The following is a 22,016-nucleotide window of genomic DNA, read 5'->3' as shown; positions in this document are numbered from 1 at the left end:
AGTCAGTTTACTGTTTGCTATATAGGCTTGTGACAGATTATAATACATAACGTCTTGTATCTACATATAGCATTTATGATATTAATAGCATAAATAATCAGCATGTTAAGAGCATTTCATTGTGAATCATGTTTTAATTGTAAAGAATATTTAGAAGCAGTTCTATTATGAATGGCATGGAAAGGCTGTTAATAAAATGTTTTTTATTGAAATATTGTGTATAAATTTATAAGAGACAACATGATAAACCATACAACAAAATATATAGTTCTTTCATATAAAGAAGAATTCACAAAGCAGTGTTTGTGAGACTTTCAGCATTTGATAGGCATTACATTTCAGAATAAATAAAAGTTTGTTCTGATCTTAGAATCTGATTGGCCGAGCTGCATTTCTAAAGATCTGATATACAGACTAGGAGTGATTTTTTTATAAAAAACACCTTTAATCCATTGTTAGACTTGAATGAAACAAACTGCCACAAATTTGAGTGGTTCTGGTAGATTTTATGTTTAATGCCAGTATGCAACAGACAATACTGTATACTTCTACTTGTTTCAGAACCCAAATTGGAGTATGGAGAAATACTAAAAGCTATTTATAAATCAAAGATTTATAGCACAGACCAAATTTACCTTACCAACACAAATCAGTTGTGGAATTCATGTTTTAATCTCCATATTAGTCTATATTATACCCATAATAACATTAACTCATCTACAAACAATCAAAACAATTAGCAGTTGCTAGTTTGCTAATCGCAATTCAACACAGTGGAGAAATTTTATTACACTCCTATCATGTAATGTTAACCTGAAACTCACTTAACATTACTGTTATGTCATTGAACAATGAAACTTTCGCCATTCAGCAATAAAAATCACCAACATACATTATCGTCCTTCTTCACTTTCATTCACTCCGTCAGTATTCAGATGGACTGCAACTACAGGTTGAACTGTGTAACTGCGCACGAGCAGTACCAATACCAGTTACCACATGTAACTTAATAAATGATAAATATGATGAGTTTAATCATGTTTTATAATTCAGAGTTGTCATTGCTTTTTAAGCAAGCATTTAAGTTCCACACATTTGTATTTATTTTATTCCAACCCAATTTGGACTTGTTACTGTGTAAACTAAAAGATGTATGAGACAGTGTGAAAAATTAGAAGAAAATATTAAGATTCTGAAGTATGCAAAACAGTTTTAAAAGAAAATAAACTTGACTTGCTGTGGCAAAACTTGACACTCAGTTGCTTAAGTGTTTTTAGGTGGTTGCTATGGTGTTGCTAAGGCATTCTGGGTCAATGCAAAGGTGTTGTAAGGTGGTTTCTAGGGTGCTCTAAATAATTGCTGGGGCATGGCTCGATAGCTTCACCGCCATCATATGCACGATCACTTAAAAAAGTCATAGCACACCACTCCTCAATAAGCCTCAATTTACACCTCATTTATGGGTCTATGACAAACAGTGTGGTGCGGTACGAGTTATGCAAGTTTTGTCCAGAAAAAAACTGATTAATAAGAAGAGCACTACTAACTTTGAGAAAATTTTATTTAATAGGCTATTGAAGCAAAATAATAGACACAAGTACAAACCAAGTATACTTAGAAGTCAAAAGATTAGGTACAAGTATAGGCTCAATATACTTAAACTTTTCACTCAGTAAAATCAAGTATACTTAATAGTAAATTTAAGTATATTTCTAAGAAGTACATAAGAAGTAAACTGAAAGTATACTTATAGCACACTTGAATAAACTTATTTTTGATAAGGTCATTTATTCACTTGAAAAATATATGTAAAGTCGGCACACCCAACCTCCAAAACTGTAAAAAATAATAATAATAGAATTTCACATACATGCCTTGCCAAAAGAGACTGGATTTCTCTGACAAGCCTAGTTCCACTGAAGTTTTCTTCCTCATCTACATAAAAATATTTAGTTTGTTTACTGTTGCATTTGGCTTAAGGCAGTATTTTTGGTAAAGCTAATTTGAGACAGGTATTGTGTGTTTGAAAATGAAATAAAAAAATGGAGAATTAGATAACAAACATAGTTTACATTTCAGCACAAGTTTTAGCACAACACCGAGAGATCATAAACTATATTGTGTGTGATTTGAAAATAATCATCACTACTAACATCTTTAGGTTTATGGGGTTAAGCTAATGGGTCATGATTTGCATCGGCAAATCATATGATTATCACACTTAAAATTAGGTGAGAATTCAATGTAAACAACATATTAACTGAAAAGTAACCCTATAAGGTCACTGTACAATAATCTCTATAAGATGTTCATGTTACACTGTGTCTGCACTGGACGCGGCGTGGTGCGATGCGATGCGGCTTGTTCTAATGGGATTGTCGCCACATCAGGTGTGGACAAAATTTCAAATTATAATGGGTTCTAATGCATTCTATTGTCTCTTGTCGCATTGAATTGCGCAGAGCCGCATCCGGTGTAGACACGGTGTTAGAAGAGGTATGATCTTAGACACAAATACAAATGTGTTAGGCTATTTTTGGTATTGTCTTCATTTATTAGCCTTGATTCGCTCGCAAAAAAGTTAACGCACAGGAACATGGAGTATATACTGTATTACGGTAATCAGTAAATGTGGTATTTCAGATGACTGGGTAGTTTTTACGAGCTAAAATTGTAGTAAAAGTATTAAAAGATGTAAGTCAATTCATAAATAACAAACTGATACACTGATAAACAGCTTAGTGATAATGGAAGCCAAGAATATGAATAGGCACACAGAGGAAAAATATCAACGTATAGAACTACACGTTCACTGCAATAAGGTGAGTGGACAGAGGCAAATAGTGAATTAACACAAAATGAATGAATGAAATTTATTGTCAGGAAATAATGTTTTATCTGGACTTACAAGACTAAATTAGGGTCCTGGCATAACATTGTCATCTTACCCAAAGTACTGTATAAGTTGACTGAGGCAAATTTACTGATTTATGTTTAAATAAAACATATTTTGCCAAAGGCATGAAGCTTTGCTGGGTGATTGGCATACTAGACAAATAACAGTTTGATCATCGATTGCTAGTGTTGATCAGGTAGGCCTTTGTTCATTGTTGTTTATCCATGATTTCAAATAAGAATCCTCCAATGGCTTTTTAGTGCAAACTTGTCTCAGCCTCGGACGTCACGCCCACGGACCGTTGGCTAAAGGTCTGATGCATAAGGCACACTTTTCTGGAAACACTTCAGCACGTTCGAAGTCATCATCTGATTGGTTGAATTTGACAAGATTTCCAGGAGACGTGCGTGTCGCATTCTTTAATGGTCCGCCTGGAAACAAAACAAAGCCGTCTGATCTAAGAAGTAAGCTGTCATGTTTTTGGGTTGCTACAAGAATTCATCATGATCGACTAAACACTAAATAAAAAATATATGCAAGGTTCACGGCATAAACTTACAATCATGTTGCTGTCAATGTTGCTGTTAACTTTTGACATGTTTGTGAATTCACACCGGTCTGTTACTGTGGGGACATTTCCATGCCTCTAAACATGATGCGGAACAAAACAAAACATGATTGGTTGCTTTACCTGTAAGTCATATGGCCTCTTGGGCGGACCTTGGCCAAAGAAAGCAGCGATAAGTTGGGTCTGGCTATGCGAGACTAAGTGCAAACCATTAGCCCAAATTACGCAAAGTAACTACTTGAGCACTAGTTAAAGCCCAAATTACGCAAAATAACTAACTGAGTTGAAATCATTTGCTGACAACTTGGTCCCCCCAGATTAAAAAATCCCATCTGTGCCCCTGAATATATATACAGTAATATTTTTATTAATGAAACCTATGTTCTCTGCTGTAGTTTTCCAAATAATTTGGCAAACAAATACCCAAGTTTAATGTTTTCTACATTTTTTACCATACACCACATATTTTTATGGTTTATTCAAACCTGAAAGGTTGATATTGGTCAAAAATTTTGCTAATATTCCATCGGGACATCACTTTTGGCCACCATTTTATAGGATAGCGGTGTAACCGTTGCCTAACACTTATAAAGTGTTTTTGATCAAACTCTTAAGATTAAGGACACTTAATGACAATGAATTGGTTGCAGATGCTGAGGAAGTGTCCTTAATGTTTTGACGAAGATAAAGGTGAATGTGAAGGCTTTAGCAGTGGTCATCAAGATTCACGTCTAGTAAATGTCCATATTGCTGTCTTGAGATGGTTGCAATTCATTCTCTGTCAATTTGAGGTTAAATGAATGCATATTTTTGGAATAAATAATAATAATAAATAATGTGACTCATAGGAGGGAACTTTTAATACTTTTATTTCACAGCATACCTAGAAAAATCAGAATGTGTGCATTTAATTATTATACAGCATAAGTATTATCAAAGGCATTGTTGAGATTCCAAAAGCACAAACACACCTATTTGTTTTAAAGAATGTTTATATATAAGTGAGTAATATATAAGTGTTTCTGCTGCAGTATGATAGTATTTACAGGCTGTTACTATCCCACAACCTACAACAGATCTGGAGCAATGTACAGAACACATTTTCAGCATTTTGTTACTGCTTATCATATAAAAAGAGACAATCCAAAGAGAGACAGACACATGGAGAAGGAGTACCAGCCACTAAACCTTCCGCTTGCAGCTGAGACAATGAGTCGCAGTTTGGCATAATTTAGATCAGTGGACCCAGGAGCTTCTGCCTCAAAGGTGAGGGTGACATCAGTCCCAGACTCTGTGATGGAGGGCACGGTCAGGGTTGCGGTTCCCTGAGCACTTCTCCCTGACTCCACATTCAGGGAGCTGGGGACAGACACGCTGAAGCCGTTGCTAGTCCTGGCTCGGATAGTGTAGTTGCCTGCTGTGGTATTAGTAGACACTGTAAAGTTGAAACTGAAAGGAACTCCAGGCGTTATAGTGTTCTGTGTTTGGGCCTGTGGAGAAAGAGACACAAGTTAACAAAATATATAACAGTGTGCTAATGGTTTTTGAATATTTAAATGTCAAAATCATACATATTGTGCCTTTAACCGCTAGGAACAATGCAGTTGTTTGTGTAATGACCCTCTGTCTGTTAGCCATGTTTTTAACCTTACCGTAACAGTTATTCTAGATCCTTTATGATTATTAGATGACTGCCTCTGGAATCGGCTAGATGAGTTATTCAACAGCCCTTTCAGTCGAAGCCCAAATGCCCCCTCAGGGATTCTATTTAGACTAACCAGGTAGTCTGTCCCGCCTACTGATGTGACAGATCCATTGACAACATTAGATCCTGAAGCATCAACTAGAAGCACATCAGTCACTGTGACCGATTCACCCCCAGTCACCGAGAGAAACAAGGTGGCGTTCTGACCTGATCAACAAATCAGAGTGGTTTAAAAATGGTGCAAAGGCATTTGAAAAACTATACTACATGCACACATTTTGTATACTTTATACAAAAATGCATACTAATTTTTTTTCATGAATACAAAGGTATTGTACCAATAGAAGGGCGAGTGAAAATCTGTCCCCATGAGTCTGAATGACCTCCCCGACTTATCTCCACAAAGTAAGAGAGGATGTTCACAGAACTCTGACCTGAACGATTTAACAATATTCTGGATTAAGGAATGTTTATTTCAATTACTTTTTATTAAACAGAAAAGTTAAAAGAAAGATACATGGAGAAAATATTCAACTTTACCAATGACTCTCAGAGTGTAGGAACTTGTTGAGTTAATATTGATGCTCCATTCCCCTGTCTGGCTGTTAGACTTGAGTTTGATTTTCTTTAGATTCCCCACAGTCTGGATGCTACCTAGAGAGCCATCTGTCACTGAATCTGACTGAGACACACCTGAGAGGAATAAAAATAAAAGCACATTTGAGTATATCCTAAACCATCATAGCATAGAGATCTTCAACAGGTAACCCAAAGGGCTGCCTTGAAGTTAGGAGAGTTCTGGGAGTTACATGCTGGTCATACCTGTGGGGCTGTAGAGGGTAAAAACCAGAGAAGACCCAGTGATATATACCGTCACACTGGACAGAGATGTATCTAATGGGAAAGAAAAGTTTCCTGCATTCCCTGCACTCCTCGCCACTTGAAGAACTGTGACCTTCGAGAAAAAAAGGGACCACTTTTACAATCTGAGGTAGCAGAAATATATTACATTTCCCAAACAAAACAATCTATTGCAAAATATTTACAACGTAACCTCCAATATACTGGTCTGCGTTTCCCGAAACCTTCTTATCGCTACGTCGTTCTTAAATTATACCTTAAACTGTACCCTATTGTTAATGTGTTTCCCAAAACGTTCTTAGTTAAGAAAAGCCTACTTTCTGTAAAGCCTGGCTCAGATTACAGGATTCTCGGCCAGATTTTACCCCGATTTCCCCTCCCGAGAATCTTTGAAAAAAATCGGGTCCAGAACCTCGATCGGGTCCGAGGTTCGGCCCAGATTATCACGTAATGTGAGGCGTTCACAGATCGAATCTTACACCTCCCGATCTGCTCCGAGACAAATCGGGGCCGCCCCGATCATATCAAACATGTTTGATATTTAGGATTTTAAATCGGGGTGATGACGTTGGTACTTTCACAACAGCCAATGAGAGGCACATCTGCAAGGTGACGGAGGTGACTGACAGACCTTTAAAAATGTCGACCGCGAAAGCTCCTGCAAGGGTACGTTGGACAGCCGAGATGGAGGAACAAATTGTGGAAACAACATGATTGTCTATATAATGTATCCTCCAAAACATACCACAACCGCACAGATAAGGAAAAGAGCTGGGGAGAAGTCGCGTCGGTTTTAATACCGGGTAAGTTAACTGCTAACGCGCAGCTTGTAGTTTCGTTCAACAGATTGTTATTTGGCTATAGACATACATATGTTACCAAGTACCATCAGTAAACATATACCACAAACACAGGTTCAAGTAAAACTTACAAAAGTTTATTGGTGGCACTATACAAAAAGAAACTATGTACCAGGACGTCCAAGTGTTACCTCAGCAGAGCATGAGCGTTGAACAAAATAAACAAACCAAATAATAAACAAAAGAAATACAATCAGATTTCACAGCACAACAAATCATAACACCATCGTGTTTCACACTAGACATGCGTTTAAAGGCTCAGCTCTGCCTACGTACCATACCTTCCGTCCCTGACATAGTAATACAGTGGGAGAAACAAATTACTGACGAACAAACAAATAAACAAAAGAAATAAACAAAACTAGTGCTTATAACTATCACTTTGACAAAGCGTTAGCTTGCGACTTCGGTTTACAAGCTCATCTGTGTAGTTAAACCTTATTACATTTTGTGCTTTATGATTTTCACCAGTTGAACTGTAACGCCACCATAGCACCCTCTGACTCGCACAGACTTTGAATGTGCTGCAAAGAGGCTAACAACCGAGGTAGAACTTTGTCATTTATCTCGCCGTCAATCTGTAATAAATCATCAATAAGTGCATCTAATCTGAATGACACACAGTCATTTGATGCATGGTTATCGACTTCATTGGCTAAATGCTGTAACTCTCTAGCTAATTGTGCGCCCGCCATAGTTACTTAACGTTATACACGAAGCAAACGATCAGTGAGTGACGTGACGTTAGTCCAAAACAAGTCAAGAGTAATCGATCAAACGCTTCAATCTACGCTGAACCAATAGTAGGCAAGACCAACCCATCTAATTATCATACAAGACACAGAAAAGTAAGAATAAATTCAAGAATAAATAAATAAAAGTGGAAATAAATACATGCGGTAATAAATAAATATAAAAATAAATAAACGTATAAATAAATAAATATAAAAATAAAAGTAAATGATAAATAAAATAATCTAAAAATAAAAAATAATAATAATAAAAAATAATTAAAAATGGACACAAAAAAATAATAAATCAATTTAAAAAATGAAAAGAAAAGTTAAAGCTAAGATCAATAATAGCTAAAACGCATTATTTTGTTTTATCAAACCATTCATTCCTTTATTTATTTTCATATTATTACATTTATTCGTTTATATATTTATTTATTTATACATTTATTTATTTATCATTTTTGCAGGTTTAGTCCTCCATAAAGCACAGTCATAACTTCAGCCCTAGTAAAAAAGCATTATAGCACCCCCTGCTCAAAATACGTTCCCGCGGCTTTGGACAGACAGACAGACAGACAGAGAATCATTCAGAGAGCGACAAAGACGTTACACAACCATTGCCAGGTGAGATCACGTGAAATTAACTTTGCCATGTCCCTTTGTTTACTTCTGTTTCCCGGTGAGATGACGTAAGAGGCGTCCTCTGGTATGATAATCTTAATACTATCCTGTAGTTTGGGTGTCTTAGAATGTCTTTTAATGTGCAATTATAAAATAAAAAAACTTCCAATAAAACTTTCTAAATTTAAATTTTTGCACTTGCTACCTTTAGTCTTATTTATAAACACAACTTTACCCCCCCCAAAGTTTTCTTATCTGGACATTTCACATTCATAAATGCAAGTTTACAAAGGGCAAACCTATTTTTGTAGTGCTTGAAAAAGAGATTCAAATGTACAGCATATACAGTATGTGATGTCAACATCTAAAAATAGTAAATCCATTAAAACGGTTACTATTAGCTCCTTTTACAAAACTGGATTGTAACGTCCTATGGATATGTAAAATATGTGTAGTATATATTTAGTTGTACACTGATGAGTGTGAGCTTGTTTAAGAATTTAAATAAAATAATCTGTCAAGATTCTTTTTATGTGTGTGCCACAGCCAGATTTTTAATCTTTCAGGATTTTAAAACTCCTATAGTCAGAGCCAGGTTTAAGATTTTAAATAAGAGAATCTGTCAAGATTCTCTTTATGTGTGTGCTGCAACCAGAATTTATAATATGTCAGGATTTTAAAACTCCTGTAGTCTGAGGCAGGCTTTAGGCTTTGGTCTGGAGCGCTCTTAGCTATACCTCATTGCCGTTGAGCGTTCATTCCGCTAGTGGCCACTGTGAAAAAAAGCTTCTTTACATCGCAGTCTATACAAATAAAATTAAATAAACACCAGTATACACCAGTATATTGACGTGTTTTCATGCAAAGAATATAATTGTCTTTACACTGATGGTTGTTATAGCTTTTGAATGATATTATCTAAAGGTGCATCAGCTGGCAAACCAAAGAATTTAGATTGAAAGAGAAAGATTGTGGTAAGAAGTTACGTCAAACTGTAGCGATACAGCAATTCTTTTGCTAAATCAAAAAGGTGCCATCCGCAGTGCATTTTAGTGCATTTAATCTGTGAAAACCTGGCTACAATTTATGCTGCAATTATAATTATAAAACAGTTAACCTACCATGGCAGCAAATTCAGCATCTTTTGGATCTTGTTGGTCTAACTTTGTCAAGACAAACTCAACGGAGCAGCCCCTCAATTGAGCTCTAGGTGTTTTTCCTGCTATAGCTGTTGATTATATGTTCCGCGTTCTGTGCTTTTATTGAGTAAATAAAGGCACTATATCAACATATATTATGATTAAATAAATTAGGGGTTCCCAAACACAGGTGTAATCAATGGCACATCTTTTAAATAGAAAATAGGGAAAAACACACATTCACTCCCTTTACTTTCATGAATTAATAAGTTTAATTGCAATATCAAAACAGTGGGGGTCTCGAGTCACTGGGTTATTTTGGGGGTCGCGGGCTGAAAAGTTTGGGAACCCCTAAGGTATAGTTTGGGAAACACGCCTAGAAAAGGTATAACTGTAGTTAAGGTGTCCTTTAGAGTCTTCGTAGCGCGCTAAGAGACAACGTTATCGGGAAACGCGGCCCTGTACAATTGGAATATAAGATTGATAACATAATGCAAATGGCCATAAAATACATGTCTCATCTTCACATACAATGGTAATGATTGAAGTACTTTTAATATACAAGATTGTGAGAACATACCAGACCAGAGGTAAATGTATCTGTAATCGCTGTAGAGGCCTCAGACAGCGTTGTTTTTGTGACTTCTAAAGTTTGTCCCCCAGAGACTTGAGTCAGGTCTCTGTACAACTCTATTTCTGACTGAGACATCGGCCTTGATGAAGAACTCTGAGAGTCGGAGACCTCCCTTTTCCTACGCGATGAGACGGAGCTTGTCACCAGGAATGTCACCTAGAGAGTGGCGAGAAAAAGATGGACAGATATATAAAAGAAACACCATTTTACATGCTGTAACATAATGAAATCTATAAAGATCATAAATGTTCTGCAGGAACTCACTGTAGATTCAGTGCTTTCTATCATGGCTTCAACTGTGCTTTTTAATTCGGGGTCCTTTGCTGAAGCATCAGTGAAAACAAAAATGTCTGATGATGGCGGAGCTCTTGTTAATGCCACCTGGAGAAAAATAAATAATAAAGCAGAAAATACCTTTTAATATTTTTCAGTCATGCTCTATTATTAACATCAAAGCGCCACCTGGTTGCTGTATGCACCAGGTTTTCTCCCAAAACAAAACATTCATAAGATGATCATATGTTTTAACTAATGTTTTGTCCTTAGTTTAGGAGAGTGCCGATTTCATAAAATAAAATGTACATAATAAAAGTACTGTGCACACACACACCAGCAGCCCTGACAAGCACATTTCAGGGAAGTCTCCTCCACCAGATGCTGAAAGAGAATTGATTTGCTGTTTGAATTTGTCAACATCCCCTGTCCTTGTCAGTCCAACATCTATAGATATAAGATACATTCACATGTCACTATACAGAGCTGTACATCTACATATCTTAGCCAGATGTATGCATTATATAAAGAATATATGAAAAACAGCCAAAATTCAAGTGAGCAAAACCACTTCAGACAGGTTCAGAAGGTGGTTTCTACCAGCCAGGGTTTCTGAGGACCATGTGAGACTTACAGTATATTATCAGAAAACTAAGATTAAGCTTTTAAACACAATATGCCTACCTGCATCATTAAATGTAATTAGCATGTATTCGGAAGGTTCCTCTGCTGTTCCTTTTCTGCTGTCTATAATATTGATGGACACTTTCTTGACTTCTGCGATTTCGTCAGACATACTGCCTGTGGTGTCAATCGCAAACACCAACGCTGATATCTGAGTGAGACCCAGAAGTCTGAAGGGGATGCAAGAGGGCAGAGGAAGAAAAAGAAAGAAACTAAATCAGGTTTAATGGTTCGGCCAAACTTTGGTGTACCTTGTACCAAGTGTTTTAAAGCTATTCAGTTTATTCAGCTGTAAAATACATTTTAACCTCTTCAAACACACTTTTTTCAGCTTCATTTGGTATTAAATATATTGCATTTTCAGCTATAAAGGGAAGTAGAAGAAGAAACTGTGCTCAGAGTTGACTGATTCCTGTATATTTTGTCAGTGCATTAGGTCAGAATGAGCAGAGAAGGAGATCTTAAAGTTATAAGAGAGCTATTTCGTGAATCACGACTGAGTTTAGAAAACATAATATAGCACATGAACATATGCTGTTTTAATGTTACTTTTTGCTTTTATAGAGCAATAAACTGTACCATACCGAAGAAAGGCTGTTTCGCTCGTGGCCTGCCGTATGTGTTCTAGAAGTTCCATGGTAGCGCTGATGGCCATGTTTGCAGCATGTAGGTGAAGGGAGCCGTGATCAGAGTTGACATCATCCTTATTAATGCCTCCATTGGGGTCTTTCAAGTTGGTTGCATCAAGTAACCCACCATGGCTACATTTGCCTGAAAGATATTTCTATTAAAAACACGTATTGTACATTTACACAAGGTCAATAAATGGTTTGAAAGTCAAACAACTTAAAAATACCAATGGTAATTCTTCCCTACCTGCAGGTTTGTTGGGTAATAGAAGGCTGAAATATCCAGAAGTTAATATCTTGTTCTGCAGGATCTCTGGGAGAATGTTATCATTGCAATTGTCGTTGACACAGTTTTTGCATGTTGCTGTTTTGGAGTCTATAGATAGACAAACATTTCATAAGTGTGGGCAAGTTAACAAAATTTTAAGTGGAAAATGTAATGGCTATTTTAACCCTATTCAGATGGTATTTGTTTTATATGAGGAAATTATCAGAACCTCTCAAAAATTTTTACTCCATCCGAATCGACAGTCTAAGTTGCTGTTTCATATTTATTTTAAACTGTGCCAGAAAAGTGTCAGAAGCAGATGTTGGTTAAACCAAAATACTTGCTGTTGCATGCAGACTTAAGGAATTAAAGTTGATTCAAGCTCTGTAGTACAGTATATGGGTAGTTGACAAATAAACCACATGTGTACTATGGTATGACATAGCAAAAAAATTTAAAGAAAAAACTTACAATGAAGATAAATCTCACTTGCTATTTTATATTATAAATATAAATATTAATAATACAAATCAATATATTATTAAATATATTATTAATATTATAGTTTGTTTTCAAAGTATTTGCTGTCACACATTTACGGGATATTTGTCAACTACCCTGTGTCTCTGAGCACTGATACAGAAATGTATTGTACAAACATTCTAAAAAAATATATTAATTTCAAACCATGGTTGGGTGGGTCAAAAAGGGACAAAACTTAACCAATGGGTTATAAATTAACTAATGCTGTATGTATCATATAATCCATGGATTTCAACTACAAGCAACAAATCTTGTCGATCGGTCTGCAGTGCACTGCACAACTTCAAACACACCTATTTTTTATCAGTAACTTACATATGATGCCAAAACATACACACCCATCTCAGTGAATTATTTTACAAACAACCCTTTTCCAAATTGACTCAACAATAAACATTTCAGATGTCCATAGTAACAACTAAATTCCATCTGAATAGGGCTAAAAGTGTCAGGTGTTATGTTAATGCACCACAGGAAATAATTTTATGATAAATGAAATACACAGAAACTACTTTACCTGCTGTTTTTGTGAGAGGAATGTCCGGTTTGATCAAGTCGCTATAGGGTCCAGCGTATCCCAGTTCCACCCAGTTACTGTGGCTATAGAAATCCTGAACACAAAAATAAATTTATTTGCTAAATTAATCTTAGTATCCAACCAACAATTATACCAATTTTTCATTTAATTTTGTTGTACGAACGACATCCATTCTCTTAACAATATCATGATATATTCTTGTCAGAATATGATTCTAATTCTAACAATCAGTGCTCTATAATTAAAATATTTTTTGTGTTGGTGGTTAGTCCTGCAATATGCAGTTTACACAAAATATACAATACATTTATGTGATCATAATATGCATAACTACCATTTATTAAAAACAGGTTTACAGAAAAGAAAAAGCATATAATATAATGTTACATAAAATATTGTTATATGCATTTATTTGTTTTGTGTTAAACAAACATAAAGAAAATATATACATTTTCAGCAGAGTCAATGTTATATAAAAACACAGGATAAACCAGCAGGTCCTAAAGGTCTACTGGCAAAAGAAAAAGATTACTCCATATAGACTGTTTCAAAGCAACAACATAAACAAACGTTACTGCGCATACATGCTTTTGTGGCCCGAATTTAACATCCAGTACACCTCTGCAAAGAGTCCCTGTAGATTATTTATGATAACAAGCAAAGATATAACAAATAAATTACACTAGCTGGCTAGTTAAAAGTTTAAACTATGTCTAGCCAATATTACTTTGGGTTACGTAGAAGAAACGTTACTTGGCTTAACCTAAATGCGACAAAGTTGTATAACAAATTGTTTATTTACTAAATGAATAAAATTAATCAAACTAGTTATATTATAAATAGTTATAAAAATAGTTATATTATTAGCCACTAGCCGCTCAACAAACACAGACCGGAAGTTAACTTCAGCCCAGACGTGTGCGTTCAAATGAAACTGTCTATAAAAGGACAGTTCTTCTTAAGAAAACCATGTCGTTTATGTCATATCTTCTTGTCAGTACAATGGATATCAATGATGGCCAGTGTGTTCTGCAGAAGAAAGTTATGGTGGTTTGGAATGACATGAGGGTGAGTAAATGAAGGAATTTGAAGGGCCTTTAATAAGGGCACTTATGAATTATTTGAAAGTAAAAATGAAAATTGTGTAAGCTTAAATGTGTCCACTTAAGACAAGGATAAGAAAGATAAGAAAAGGAAAACTGGAAATGATCACACTTAAAATTTGTTTTATTTTTTAAGATTTTTAAAAAGATCCTCTATTACTATTGTTTTAAATGGAACTTTGTACAACAATATTGATAGCCTATGATTTTCAGTAATAACATACCTGTAAAGAATGGGTTACAGCCCCCAGTTTTATTCGGGCAGCCACGTAATCTCCTTCTTTCAGATTGATTTTAACTTTGGCTATGCCCTTAGTGATGAGGTCCCGTCCATCGCTGAAAGCCTCATTATCAAAATGATGTGCATCGCTGAATTGTTTTCTATCCACAGCTATGTTGCTTAGGGAAATTTGAACAATAGCCTGCTTAAAATTGGCTTTTGAGAGGACAGAATTTGAGCTTGAGCAAGCTTTTTGGACAGTAGCAACAGTTAGTTTGCTGTTGGCCTGGAAGTGAGGAAAGTAAAAAAAGTGCCAGGTTTAAATTAATGAAAGATAAATGCTTTAAAAATGGTACTTGTGTTTCTGTTAGTGATAAACTCGTGTTCATGGTAATATAACGTAAACTGTCATTTATTCACAACCATTTAGGTTTGTTTCTCTTTGTATGAGAAGTATGCAATTATGTTAAAATCAATTATTCTATCCTATCCTAGTGTAATATGCCAAGACAACTTTAAAAAATGTAAATAAACAAGTCCGAGAAAAATGTGGATTGCCACTAAGGGTGATCAATATGAATCTTATGAAATCAAAATGAAACTGATAAATTACACAATTATCACTATGCTATACAGATGCTGGGAAAACACAGAAAACAACCTCTAAAATTAAGGTTCTTGGTTAAACACTTGTCATAAGTGGAGTTGCAACATTCTGAGAATATCTGTTTTGATAGACAGTATTCTTAAAACATTAGTAGTAGAGGGTCTTTTTAAAAATCTTAAAAAAATAAATTTTCTTAAGATTTTTAAAAAGACCCTCTACTACTAATGTTTTAAATGGAACTTAGGCTCATAGAGTGCCACCTTTTTGAAGAGTTTAGCTCCAACCATAATTAAATGCAACTGAACCAGTGAATCAAGATCAGCAGCATGCCTTAAATTACACAATGTGTTGAATTGTAACTAAACTCTGTACAGGACCGTGGCTCTCTGGAGCAGGGTTTGTCATCTGCCTTATGGTTTCATTCTCATACAATACTTTTCTTACAGGAAGTGTAAAGTCTTTGCCCTGGGCAGTGGCCATGTCACGGCACACTGCTGCCACCTTGGTGACAATGGCAATCTCTGTGATTTCTTGATGATTGAGGGAGGCATCAGAGGGAAAGATTTTGAATGCACCAGCCTGGGGGAGTTGAAAGACAGCCCCCCAGAGAAGAATTACAGCCACTGCAACCAGTGAAACCATGACTGTTCACAATAACTGTGAAAAAATAGAAATTAAGATACACTTCTTATACCTTCAGAATCAAACTACCACTACAAAACATACAAAAATGTGTAATAATGTCTTAAACCTGCAGATTATATCCAACATTTGAGTGACCAGTGCCAAGTTTTCTCCCTGCAATCTAGCACAACATGCTTGATTCAGTAAATTCTGTCTCTTTGATGTTTCAACTCTGATTACACATATTGGAGGCATCCTTTTTATGATACATCCATTTTGAGTCTCATAGTAAAAGATAGTTGATGCTGAATCAAGCATGTTATTGAATAAGGTTGAAAATCTGCAAAGTTTAGCTCCAACCTTTAAACAAACACACCTGAACTAGCTAGTCAAGACTTTTGGTTTACTTAAAATTACAGTATGTTTGCGAGTGCAGAATGTGGTCAAGACAAAAAATAGCCCTGCTACTGTTAGTATTACTATTGATGCAAACCTAGTTCTAGCAGATGGAAGACATTCTTGCAGAAATGTGCTTTATTAAACTAAACCTAAAACTACACTTGTCAGACAGGGAGATTTCAGAGAAAAGGATTACCTTTAAACTGTCTATACTTAAGAAAATTACCTCTGATTTACTAACATTTAGGAACACAGTTAGAGTGGTGTAACACATCACTTAAAAAAAGTAAACACAAAAAACAAATGTCATTACCTTGGAGCAGATCTTGTAGTAAAGTGTATCTCCAGCCTCTGTCAGAATTTATACTCCTTTACAAGTGATAAATATCAGCGTCATGCAGTGATCTTGATCTGGCAAGCGTGTAACACACTAAATGATAAGAATCAAGGAATTAGCCAGTTTCTCTTTTTATTTAAAAATAAATTTATATCGCCCATGTGTCATTCTTACAAAGTAAATCCACTGTGGCTGTATATGATCCGGTAAACTTTATGCAAAAAGGACGTACTATACAAGAACATAACTGAACAGATGTAAAAGAGAAAGTAACATGTTTTCAATAAAGCATGCAAGATGCTACCTACCTTTTGCATATACAGACCGGCCTACATTGTGGGCTGGAATTTCTAGATGTCATACCGGTCAATCCATCACTTTTGTATTCAACACTCCATAACCTAAACAATGAGAAGAATGTAGATCATGGGTACTCAAACCTGGAGATCTTCATTCCTTTAGATTTCCAACCACACTGTGTACTTAAGACCAATGGTTACATTTTGAAACTGCAAACAGTGGCGGTGCTTCCATGGTGCACGGGGGGGGGTATGGGGTGGGGTTGGGTGGGCACCCGCCACCCCTGTAATCTAATTGGCCACCCCGTGTGTCCCCCAATGGTCATTGACTCGGTGCTACGCTGCACGTTAAAACGGAAGCTAAATCTGTAACCTTGTGACTAGATTGTGTTAAGAACTAAGCCTTTTATTTTGGAAAAAAGACAAACAAAGCGCTCTCGTGTGCAGGTGTTTTGCAGTGAATGGGGGAAGAAGCGTTAGGGAGACATCTGGCGCTTACATAACCTTTTAGTGAGGTCCGAATGACTTGCGTTTTTTGGACGGTAACAAGGAATGTCTTACTTAAGTATGTGTGTGGTACAATAAGTAAGTGTGTGCGCTGAACTGTCTGGCGATTCGCCGGTCTCCGTGATTGTCTGCGTGTGGGAGATATCCGAGTGGAGTGTACAGGCCACAGTGTCGGAGATTGCGCATGAGTGTTTACATGTGTTTAAAAGTTGTTTACACTCTTAGATTGTTGTAATACGTGACACGGTGTCAGAGTGTTGTAAACAATGGTTGTTTCTCTCGTATTCTTCTCTTAATAAATTATATTAGAGGGGAGAGTGATACGTGAATGTGCACGGAAGTCAGCAGCTGTTTCCGTTTCCTGGGGTCGCGCTTTGCAGAGTGAGTGCAATTTATTTTGTAAATATTAATTTACAAGGAGAAACTCTGTGTAGTGTGTATTTGAATGTTCACTTGTATCTAAATTTCCATAGCCTGTCTAAAGAGCTGGAATGGCTATAATCTATGTATGCTTATGTGAATAATGTAAATTGGGTTTATATATGTTTTATTCATGTAAGTGGCTTACCCTTCTTTTTCTAAACATTTCTGTGTTTTGTGTTCTATTTAGAGTAAACATCCACTACCGTTGTTTATTTGGAGTTCATTGTTTTCAGATACGAGAACGTTGTTCATCCTCTTTTACGAGAAGGGAAACTTCACAGACTTTAACGCTTGGTTACCTTTGTGTCGTAGTCGCAAATAAAGAATCCTGTAATAAATGTGCTCTTGCGTTTGACTCTCTTTATTCAGTGGGCACATTCGCACGGTCACTGCACTGTGGTCTGAATATATTTTTTGACTGATGAATATACAGTAAGCAAAATTCTATTCAAGAGAATAAGAATACTTGCTCCTTTAGTGCTTTATGTATTGACAACTGAATGAGCAGTTGAATACAGTAAAAATATATTTGTTTTTGAGGGTACGAATTAAAGAATTAACTCGAATACCCATAAAACGTTCTTCTTATGTGTCTGATTTTGCAGGATTTTATTTCTTTTAAATCTACATAACAATTGTATTGTTTTTTTAATAACTGCTACTGTTGGCTTTGGCTTCCTCTGTGTTAAGTGTTGTTAAGGGATGTTTTTTCAGCTACTTTGAAACATTATAAAGTGAACTGTTTATTGAATAAATAAAACTGACTTGACTTGTACAATGCTTTGTGTCTTTTGCTTGCACTTTGGCTCAAAAGAATCTAGGAAAGAATGAGGACTGACCTCATTCTGCAGTATAACATGCTTGAACATTTTCTCTTTCCATTATGTATGCAACAATGCAGCATCACTATCTAGACAGTGATCACTAAAACACACAAATAAAATCAAACTAAAAAATCCTGTAGGACCCTGTTGGCCAAGTCTACATTTTATAGGTCTTGCAACAGAAATGAAACGACTCTAAAACACATCAACCAGTTTAAACCTAGTAGCCTATCTAAAGTATCTATACGACCTGCAGAGACCTAATCTATACGCAAGATCCAGAGAGGGCCACATTGAATATCAGATATTGGGCCGATTCGGTTAAAATTTACCTTGAAGCTATATACTATCTAAACCTAAATTTAACTTTAATGATTACTTTTAATTTTCATATAATAGCCATAATAGACTAAAGGGTAACATGGAGGTTGGTTAACATTCGAAAAGCGGGCCTTTCATTTCATCAAGTCTAAATCAATTTCTTAATCCTCAATTATAAGAAAATTAAAGGGAAACTAAGACAACAGCAAATGTACACTGGGAAAACTATGGGAATCTGAGTAATTTATATCTGATTGAAAAATTTCCAAATATTAGCCTGCCATCAGAGTGAATATAAACATAATTGGGTGCTTATAAAAAAATGATTCGAGTAATCAGAGGGCTGTTCCATAAAACAAGATTACAAAATAAGACAGGTTTATTTTGATAAATCAGATTTATTGTTGGTCGATTCCGTTTCATGAAGCAAATTTAACCTATAGGCCTAGTTAGAACTCAGTAACTATGGGAATTTATGCTGGGAAACTAGCCTGGTGTCACGGGTATAAATGGTCAGAAAGATGCCACCACCACAGGTAAGGTTTTGCCAGATTTAATCAGTCCAACCGAAAACAAGTTCCCGTCAAAAAGGCCAAAAAAGAGGAACTCAGGAAATAGAATCCTTGGCAATATAATAATCAAAAACAGGCAGGGAATAATCCGAACAGGAACAAGCAAAAAGGTTAATCCAGGAGTATGCTGCCAGAGCAACAAACACGAAACAACACTTAAACATTCAATACTGGACAATGAAACAACCAAAGAAGAGAATTTATATAACACAGATAATGAGACATAAACAGGTGACGTGGGTAAACTAATAATGTTCAAATGATGGGGATCAGGTGAAAAGGATTATGGGAAGTGTAGTCCAGTTGTAAGTGAGGGCAGACGGTGGATTGTGACACCTGGTCAGGGCAGGCTAACTGTCAGGCTAAGACTTAGTTGTTTCTTAACTAGAGGTCAGTTAACCCACCGTAGCTCCAGGTACAAATAGCTGCATCTTTCGGGTGGAATCCTCTAGTGGCGCATGGGTTTTTCTCCGTGTTGATGCAGGTACATTCAAGATTACAAAGCAGACGATACTGAATATTATTGATGTATATCCAGTGGCGGATAAACGTCTGATGTCATTACTGTTAGGATGGATTGTGTTTGGCTGAGGTAAATCAAGAACTTGCTTACTTAAGCATAGATCTAATAAATGAATACATGATCAAAATGCATTAGTATTTTGTACAGATGCTGTTTATTAAAAAAGTGCAATTATTACAAGCGTTCCGAGGCTGAAGAATTAAATCGAAAGCGACCCCCTTCTCTGTCCGCCTTAATACTCCGATCGGGACTGGCTGCGCACAGTGACAGATTTCAAAAATTGCCGCCGGAACGATGGAGTTACGCTATCTTCGATTTTGAAATGGCATTGGCTTCTGGTGTCTTGTGACTGGTTGCGTCATTACGTTCGCCTACGTTATGAAATGGCATTAGGCTTGTTCGACTTGATGCGGCGCCGAAGATCCGACAGGCGGATGACATCAGAGTACCGCGAGAGCGATTCGAAAAACGATAAAAAATGCTTTCGAATCGCTCTTGCGGTACTTTGATGTCATCTGCCTGTCGGATCTTGCGGCGCCGCATCAAGTCGAACAAGCCTATTGGCAGTTCCGCTCTGACTGCGTCACACGCTAACCTCATCATCGGTAATTAAAACCTTTTGTGCTCATCACACAATGCTATCGTATGGTTCTAGAAGATTCCGAATGTAACGTGACGTGTTTTTAAGGTTTTATACTGTTTTTGGTCAGTGTTTGCAATAAATACTTGTTCCGCTTGTTCCGTGTTTTATATGGTTGGGAAGTGGATAGGTTTAGGATTAGGATTAGGATTAGGGTGGGAGTGGGGTTAGGTACTCCCCAGCTAACAATTTTTGGTTACCAGAACGTTCCACTAACGTTAGTTTTTGGTTCCCATAACGTTATTTTGTAAGGTTCGTTTTTGGTTCTCCAGGAAAGTTTTCTTTACGTTAATAGAACGTTAGTTTCTGGTTCCCATAACGTTCTGGGAACCAAAAACTAACGTTAGGGCAACGTTACCCTAACGTTATAGAAACCATGTTCACAGAACTTTAGCCTAAAATATTTTTCACGGTCCGTTTGCCAGTAGGGGCTGGAGCAAATCGCGGCATCGGCATCTCAAGTGGCACTTCCGGTGGCTTCTCAGCAGCGGCACAACGGCATCTCTAGCAGCCAAGGACTTTCTTTGGCACCCGTCGCCCTTAGTAACTGCGCTGATCAATTACATAATCCGATGTAATATTGTAATACTGTTATATTGTAATACTGCGTGCGAGTGACAGCAAATAATGTGTGTAATGATACAACTGTCTGATTCAATATTTTGTTCTTTCAGTGCCGAAGAAATAAAAATTCACATGACTTTATAAAGATGCAGTGTATACATATTACTTTGAAATGCTATGTAAATAGGCGATAAACTGTTGTTCAGTAAATACAGAAAAGTGTTTATGATTTTGAAAGTGCAGCATCTCCGCAGCCAGAGACTTTCTCCGGCCACTGCCGCTACAGCGGCACTTCAAGCGGCATCTCTAGCAGCCAGAGACTTTGGGAGCCGCACTCAAAAAAATATTTTGCCTAATACATAAGATTTATGTATTTTGATTGCATATAGAATTTCCATCCATTTAGATTACATATTTTTTATTCATATTTTTATTATTAAAGGAGTCAGATCTGGCAAGCTCTTTGCGAAACTATCTTTAGTAGTCGAGGTAATTGTTCTACCCTGTCGATAACGAGTTAAACGGCTGATTTCTGCAGTGCGCAGTGTACATGTTATAAGATAGTGATCAGTGACATCGTCGCTTTGAGGTATAATATCTATATTGGTTAGATCGGCTCCGTGAGATATAATCAAGTCTAGTGTATGATTAAATCGATGAGTGGGTCCATTGATGTGTTGTGTTACTCCAAAAGAGTGTAATTGCTCTGTAAATGCCACTGCTAATGCATCGTTAGCACTATCTACGTGGATATTTAAGTCTCCGACAATTAGTACTTTATCAACGTTAACCAATAGGTCCGATAGGAAGTCCGCAAACTCTTTCAGAAAATCAGTGTAGGGACCAGGGGGTCTATACACAGTAGCCAACGTACAAGAAAGCAATGATTTTTTTACTATCAATTGGAACAATTATGTTCAACGCAAGCACTTCAAATGAAAAAATTTATTTAGATGTATTAATGAAAATTACTTAAATGTGATGCATATGAATTAAATTGGGTTTAATATGTAAGAATATGTGATCATGTTTCTTATAAATTTAAAACACGTTTTATTTATTAATATTATTACATACAACTTATTCTTACTCGTTTC

At 36.4% G+C, this 22,016-nt stretch overlaps 1 protein-coding gene across 2 annotated transcripts; it reads right to left on the bottom strand.

The window, feature by feature from the left end:
• Positions 1–4,321: 4,321 nt before the first annotated feature.
• On the bottom strand, positions 4,322–16,619 carry vwa10.1 (von Willebrand factor A domain containing 10, tandem duplicate 1). Of its 2 annotated transcripts, none has more exons than XM_057332722.1 (16): positions 16,555–16,619; positions 16,223–16,339; positions 15,331–15,543; positions 14,284–14,565; positions 12,936–13,029; positions 11,855–11,983; positions 11,563–11,749; positions 10,979–11,148; positions 10,632–10,741; positions 10,286–10,402; positions 9,968–10,177; positions 5,992–6,124; positions 5,710–5,862; positions 5,508–5,603; positions 5,117–5,376; positions 4,322–4,954 (listed from the first exon to the last, which is right to left on the bottom strand). In XM_057332722.1, exons 3-16 carry the CDS (start codon positions 15,526–15,528, stop codon positions 4,589–4,591), a joined length of 2,505 nt encoding a protein of 834 aa, XP_057188705.1. In that variant the 5' UTR covers positions 15,529–15,543; positions 16,223–16,339; positions 16,555–16,619; the 3' UTR covers positions 4,322–4,588. The 2 variants fall into 2 exon arrangements, with proteins under 2 accessions (XP_057188705.1, XP_057188704.1); XM_057332721.1 differs by lacking the exon at positions 16,555–16,619 and adding an exon at positions 16,421–16,526.
• Between the last annotated feature and the right edge of the window lie 5,397 nt (positions 16,620–22,016).

This window comes from Triplophysa rosa, linkage group LG4, assembly GCF_024868665.1.
Source record: "Triplophysa rosa linkage group LG4, Trosa_1v2, whole genome shotgun sequence".
NCBI classification, from domain to species: domain Eukaryota; kingdom Metazoa; phylum Chordata; class Actinopteri; order Cypriniformes; family Nemacheilidae; genus Triplophysa; species Triplophysa rosa.
This window is presented reverse-complemented; position numbering and strand designations above follow the sequence as displayed.